This window comes from Anopheles nili, chromosome 3 (genome assembly GCF_943737925.1).
Source record: "Anopheles nili chromosome 3, idAnoNiliSN_F5_01, whole genome shotgun sequence".
Classification (NCBI taxonomy): domain Eukaryota; kingdom Metazoa; phylum Arthropoda; class Insecta; order Diptera; family Culicidae; genus Anopheles; species Anopheles nili.
This window is the reverse complement of record NC_071292.1, coordinates 61,114,982-61,121,974: the sequence shown is the minus strand read 5'-3', so window position 1 is coordinate 61,121,974 and position 6,993 is coordinate 61,114,982. Positions and strand designations below refer to the sequence as shown.

The following is a 6,993-nucleotide window of genomic DNA, read 5'->3' as shown; positions in this document are numbered from 1 at the left end:
TGCTCTGGTGATGTGAAGTGAACCATCAAAGCAACCCGGCTAGTGGATCGTTCAACTAGTGGACGTTGGTGCTGTTGCTACGTGGTTTGCGACCGCCAATCACTAATCCATCTGTGGGTCATCTGTGGGAGGCAAAAGGCAGTAATAAAAATACCCACTCCACAGCCAGCTGAGATGCTTTTCCATCCCACGGCGGTGGTGATGCTGTAAATAAAACAAATCCCAACATAGGAGTGCAGCCCGCGCGGATCAAGTAGGCCGTCACAAAAGGCGTCAATATATTTGTCCCTCACATGCACCGGTGCTGACGAGGCCGTAACCGGGGGCAATTCCTGGGAGGAAAACAACGAACACGAATACATCTCGGCTGTAGTTGAGCAAAGGCACCACGGCACGTCTTTGATACGGCCCGCTCGAGTGCAAGAGATCATCAACCAACCAACGAGACACGGTGCAAAAGAAAAAGCGACCGAGCCAGTCAGTACAACGAAAGCCGTCGCCCGCACCTTTCTTTCGCACGGCAACATACAATCGTACCTCGTCGAAGAAGGAAATAAAAGGATACACAGCAAACACACTCGCGGGCAGGATGAGCTTCTTCAGTTCGCTACAGCAGTACGTGACGAGTGGCGTCGCCGGGCTTGGGCTAAATCCGCGGAGGTTTTCCCTCTCGCGGCAGGAATCCGCCGAGGGCTCCTCGGGCCCATCCGGTGGCCATTCGTCTTCCTCGTGCTCGGTCACCTCACCGTACGGCAGTGGCGGTGGTGTGTCAGGTGGTATGGGCAGCATGGGGCACAGCCCAGGGCCAAGCCCCGGAGGTCCCGGAAGCAGTGGCCAATCCGGAATGTGTGGTCTCGGTTCGAGCGGTTCGGCGGCGTGTGGCACCGGTGGAGTGGGACCCGCGGGACAGGGTGCGTCCGGTTCAGGAGCCAGTGGCATCGGAGGAGCGTCCAACGCGGCTGGAGCATCTCTCGGTAAGTGGAACGGTTGGATGGAGGCTTCACTCTATAGTGGGTTTGCGCTCCTTCCCTGTCAAGTAGCGGCGGCTTAGGCAAAGATTACGACCATCTGCCCTGCAGCAGTGTGAGTCTGTGTGTGCGCGTGTGTGTGTAGTGTGTTGCAGGAACGAGATGTAAACGATGCGGAAAAAAATCGCCAACCCATCGTGAAAGAGGCAACGTAGTTTTGCAATAAAGAAATGCACTTACTGCTCGGTAGAGTGTTCTTGTGGCACGCCATCAGGCTCGTTTGCCGCACTGCCATTTCCTGCGCTGTATGTCCTAACGCTGCACAAACGCAGCACGTGCCGATGGTGAGCAGATACCGGGCAGTGAACTTTGGATAGTGGTAATTTTTAATAACGAAATTTTCTGCATACGAAATGCATACTTGCCGCTGTTTGTAAGCTGCCGGATCCCTTCGCAAACAAACAATCGGAACGTCCTTTTAAAGCGCATTACATCGTACGCTGGAACCGATGAGCCTTGTTTTTTTTTCCCCGTCTGGTATCCTATCGCCGTAAAACAGGCAATAGCACCGCACCAGAGAAGATACTGAAAACTCCCTTTTTCAAGCGGATAAGATCAGCCAGAACAGCCCCGCAGGTTGTTATTTATCATACACATCCTTTTTAGTCCTTTGTCCGCGCAATGAGCCGCCTTTCAACTGGCTGTGTTTGGTTAACGATCCCCTCTGGGCGTTAGTTTATCACGTACGCGGGCTGTGTGTGAAAAATATTAATCATACATTTCCGCGTCCCGTGCACCATCCGTGCGGTTTGATGGATTAGGATCAAGGATCATACCGGTGGGGGTTGCAGCAGATGCCAGAGTCACTCGGTATGAGCCATTTCCGGTACGGTGGTGACGTCTGTCACCTCGTCCGCAAGCAACGTGCCGGTGGGAGGTGTGAATATTTCAAAAACTAACCCACCAAATGCCGTCGTCCATAATGCATGATGTCTGCACCGTGATGACGGAAGAGGGAGCCCTCAGGTATCGTCCTTAAAACGAACACGGCTCGTGCTTTGACTGTGAAGTGTGACTTCCCGTGGCAACTGCCGGGGTTGTGCGCTGTAAAACCAACCTGACAACAATCAGCGAATGTAAAAAGGGAAGAAAAAAATCTCCCACATTCCGCTGCAGGACCTTCGGTAATCGGCATGCCACAAAAAGGAGGTCGGCTCGAATGGCAGTCGAATTATTAATCACCAATAGCCCGGCCGTCTCGGTGGAAACGTGCCGGAATGTGTCTGGGAAAGTGGGTCCTTCTTTGTCGTTTTTATGCGGCGCGGCATGATTAAGGTGCCGGTTGGTGCTTTTTATCGTGCGCATGTTGAAGAGGCGCAGAGTCCGAATTCAATTTATGGCCAGCCTGGTCTCGACCGTTTTAACATACAAAAAACCCACCATGAAAGTTACGTGAAAGGGAGCTTTCTTTTTAGTGGTTTGTGGGAACATGAAAAATGAACGTTTTTATTTTTCAACAGAACAGGAAGCTGTTGTTAAAGAGATTTTTGTTGTTGAAGTTGATACAAGTTGAGGCTGCATTCGTTTGGAAAAAATACTATTCGGTTATTATGCTTGAATTATGCAATGTTCCGTTGTGAAAAATACCATCCCGCGAATTCCGGGAACAAGAAAACAGCTCGTTCAAGTGCAAACGCAAAGTAGAAAACATTTACTGTTAAAAGTATGCATTCATTAGACTCGTCTCACGCCGCAATTTTCGAGCATTTACCAAGAATTAAACGACTAGAAAAGCACTCTGCAGAGAATTTGCACCGCAAAGCGATGCTATCACGTGAACAGAAAATTTTAAAATTTTCCCAGAACTCTGCCACTCTAGAAGCGACAATCTGCCACTCTAGAAGCGGCCGTAATATTGCTTTTTCTCCGCGCGTAAAATATATGCAGAATCAACGTAACGGTTTTCCGGTTCCAGGTATCCGCCAATGCTTTTCAGACGAGGTGATAATTCGCTCTGCCCGTGTGAGCTATGGGCCGCTACGGATGGAGTACGCTCTTTCGACATTGGTTGTCGACAATTTTGCTTTGTCAGTGCTTCGTGCTCAGTAAATCGTTCATGTTGATTCAATGAATTTATATTTTAAATGTTTCAGTCCTACTGCTCCTAGGAGTGATTGGTTTTTTTTAGATGATGGTTTTGCTTTTACATAAAAAAACGTAAACACAATGTTAACGAGAACCAACATCAGCTTATATATTTTCATTTTTTGTACGAGCATCGCGTAAATACTGTTTGCAAAAATGCCGTGAATAAACTTTCCATGAAGAACGTATAGTTTTCAATATATATATAGTGTTTCATTTATGAAGGCACAAAACCATGGCAGGTCCGTTGATTGTATCTGTTCCAAATGGACAGAACAAAATTAAGTCTGACCAACATAATCCCCATCGGTCTGTTTGCCATAAGTTGAATTTTAACCTCACGAACGTTACCTGAAGAGGCGTCAAAAATTGGTTCGCTAATTTTCCGTTCTGTAATCACATCAAGAGGTGGAGATAATACGCTCAATTCCACAATAACTATCACATCAGCTCGCGCGTGCTATTATGCATTGTGTTTGGCCTTCCACCTGTCAGCCATGCACCAGTGTTCGTGCAGCTGATCCGGTGTCCAGTACCCTGTAATCAAACAATTATGTGAAATTCGGTCCGCGCACGCAACGTGAAAAATAATGAAACAGTACTGGCAACGAAAATGCTTTAATCACTGCCCGGTGTCGGACGTGGACGAGCCCAAGCGTGAACGTGCCCTTGTTGCCAGCATTGTTGGATCCGGTGTGTTAAATAAGTTATGCTCTCCACTGCCCGAGCATGAACATGTCGTCCCTCGTCAATGTCGATGATTGGAGTGAACCAAGAGTGACAAGCAAAGTACGTAAAGCTTCGCCGGTTAGTTGAAATAGCTTACGAGCGATTTTGGGAAGTCCTTTTTTTATTTATCCACACTATTCCCAATCGCACAAATAGCACGTATCGCTATTGCCTGAATGGCTAATACTCAGCACTAATTACGGTTCCATGTAGAGTATCGAGCGTACTGCAACGTCAGGCTGATAGATGAAAGAATAACTGAAAACGATTCCAAATCAATACTCAATTAGTCATAATTGGACATGTGATATTAAGCGGGAAATTGCTTTTGAAGTGCTTCACACCGGCTTTTAACTTTTCGAAGCTTCTAGTGGTGTATACAAGTTGAATCATATAAATTTTTCATCTCATATGTTTACCGTGTATTTGAACAAAACCAATGTTACATATAATGTCTTTCAATCACAAAAATCTAGAAGCCAGCAGCACATTGCGAAAAAAAAAGACATCGCCACGTTGGCTGTCAAACGGAAAATTGAAGCACAAAAGCCACTTGGGGAGGAGTTAATGGTGATATTTTTTCCCATCCAAAGCTGAAACATGCAGCCACCCGATGCTCCGTGAATACAAAAACCCACAACATATACTCATATTAGAGCCCTTAGGCCCGAGGTGGAACGTGGGTGCGCGTGTGTTTTTTTTTCTCTCTCCGCAACACTCAATGACGCGCCATTAGCCTCACGGGATTTAGCGAAAATTGACGTGCGTATATTGCGAGATAAATGTGCCGCAAAAAATGGCTCAGTAAATATTAACCTATCTTCCGCAAATCGCCCGTAATTTTATTTATTCAGCTTTGCTCACACACTCACGCGGATAGAGGGTGGATACAGTTTCAGCTGAGTCGCACAATCGATTATCTGCCTCGCGTCAAGTCGTCTTCGAGCTGTTAGAAACGCAGAGCAGATGAAGAAATCAGTACGTAGAGGTTACAACCGCGCGTCGTACGTATTTATGACCCTACGCATTGAGAACCATGATCAAATCTGTATGGTCCACAGTTATCATATTTTCATTTGAATACAGATGAACCAATACAACTTAGATAACAATCAGAACAGTTCTCGTAATATGATGAATAATTTAAGCATCACAACAGATCAGCTTCGTTATACAATCTTCTCTGAAGAAACTCGAACCATAGGAAGCATGCATTTACGGAGGGAAAAGCAAACAACCCTTCGTTGTCTCGGTTATCGAAAATCCCTAAAAGAATCAATATGAGTAGCTGTTTTTGTTCGCTTTCTTGCGATGTGGCTCCAGAAAGTCTTGCGGTTGAAGGCACTTCTGATAAGAGCTAGGAGGCCACCTGAAAAATGGTGCTTCAGCGTTTGTGCAAGCATAACAAAAAGTTCTCCGTTGCTAATTTTTTATCAAATGACAGCCAGTGAAATTTCACCCATAACCTAAGCCAAGAAATACAGAAAACAATAGAACACTCTTTCCTTGAAGCATGGCGTGTGATAAAAGGCTTTTGAAATGATTATATCATTTTCGTAGAAGCATTTCAGTTTGAAATACGAAATATTCTTTGTGTTAATATATTTCACACTGTTTAAAATGCTTTTTCGTGCATTCTCTCCTAAAACTGGCTTAATCGTTGTTCAAATATGCATACATTGGCCATTGTTTGTCTGTGCATTCAGCAGGAAAGCCACAAGTGAATAACATTAAGCCATTCTCATTCGGCACGATCATGGACGCTCACCTTAAAGTGCAAACGAATTTCGAGCAAACCAAACATTGTGTTGAAAGTTTAGAATCTTCCTGAGCGTATCCGCTACTCGCCGTTGGTCGAACCGTATCGCGAAAAGTTCAGCTCACCACAGGGTCGGCCTCTGGCATCCCTCTGAGCCGCTGTACATATGTTACTGCAGCTGTAGGTGTGTGTTTGTGCGTGTATGTGCTCGATCGAGCATTTCTTGGAAAGTTGGATGTATGTTTGTCGGTTGCTTCCCTGTATCCTGCCGACCTTTTAGATAGCCGGGCGCTTCCAACGATACTTTCGATACAGCAACTTTTCGTGCTGCATGAAGCATGAAGCTATAATGTGTAACTGCATCCTCCGATAGGAAGACGCTCAGAATGGCGGCTGGTAGCAGGCTTTACCCTTTACCCTGTACCCAAAAATCCCGCCTACAAAGGATGTGCTTTCGTGCGGAAAGGATATTCTTACGAAAAGGGGAAACATTGCTGCCGTTCAGCTTACTTTATAACTGAGGCCCAATTGAGCTGTATTCGGTGCTTATGAAAACATTTCAACAGCAGCCATTTGCGAACAAAATGGTGGCCCATGAATGGAGTAAGACAGTCTAATGAATCGCCAGGCTTCCGCTCTTGATGCTGTGCATGCAATTGGAAACCAAAAAAAAAAATGCATATTACTTTTCAAAGTGAAAAGGGCCTCGGTGGAAACTTGACCAAAAACATGTCCGCAGAGCCCGGCTCGAGTGGATGCACACAGCTTCCAGGCTAGCAGCTTCAATTACCATGAAAAGGAGTCTTCGTCCCCTACCACACCGCAACGGCCTACCTCGAGTAGGTTTCCTTCCGGAACTCATCGCAATTCCTCGAGTGCCAACCGGGAAGAGAAAACAATTACACTGAAACTTGCACCTGCTTACCGGCTGGACGGAGCGAACCGGTGCTGCACCGTCGTGTGCTTGATTGCACATGCACAATCATTTATTCGCCCACCCACTCCACCCATTATTCATACGTACCCTGCAGCTTGCCCATCGACCATTGGCAGTGAGTGTGCCTCTTCAGCTACAGTCGCAGCACGCCACCGGGTTCCACTTGAGGCAACCATCCGGACCGCTTTCTACCCGGACGTGCACATTAGTGCAACAACATAATTCAATGATTTCATTAGACTACAATAGCACAAGACCCGCCCGCTCCGGTCCGGTGGGTGGTGTGTCACGAAAGTGGTCTACGAGTGCGAGTGAAGATGGCACCCTGTTACCCTCGTACTGCGCAGTGCAAATCAGTGCTGTCTACAGCAGCACCCCGGGATTGCGTGTGTTGAAATGGCTGAAGCACCCTTGCGAACCTAATCGAATGCATTTTCAGACCGAAAGGGCAAGTG

At 46.6% G+C, this 6,993-nt stretch overlaps 1 protein-coding gene across 1 annotated transcript in view; it reads left to right on the top strand.

Moving 5' to 3' along the window:
- The first annotated feature begins 589 nt into the window (after positions 1-589).
- The window catches only part of LOC128725598 (BAI1-associated protein 3), a 38,311-nt gene continuing 31,907 nt past the window's right edge, over positions 590-6,993 (top strand). The window contains exon 1 of the mRNA XM_053819356.1: positions 590-974. Coding sequence (XP_053675331.1) covers positions 590-974 — 385 coding nt within the window. The remainder of the gene's footprint in view (positions 975-6,993) is intronic.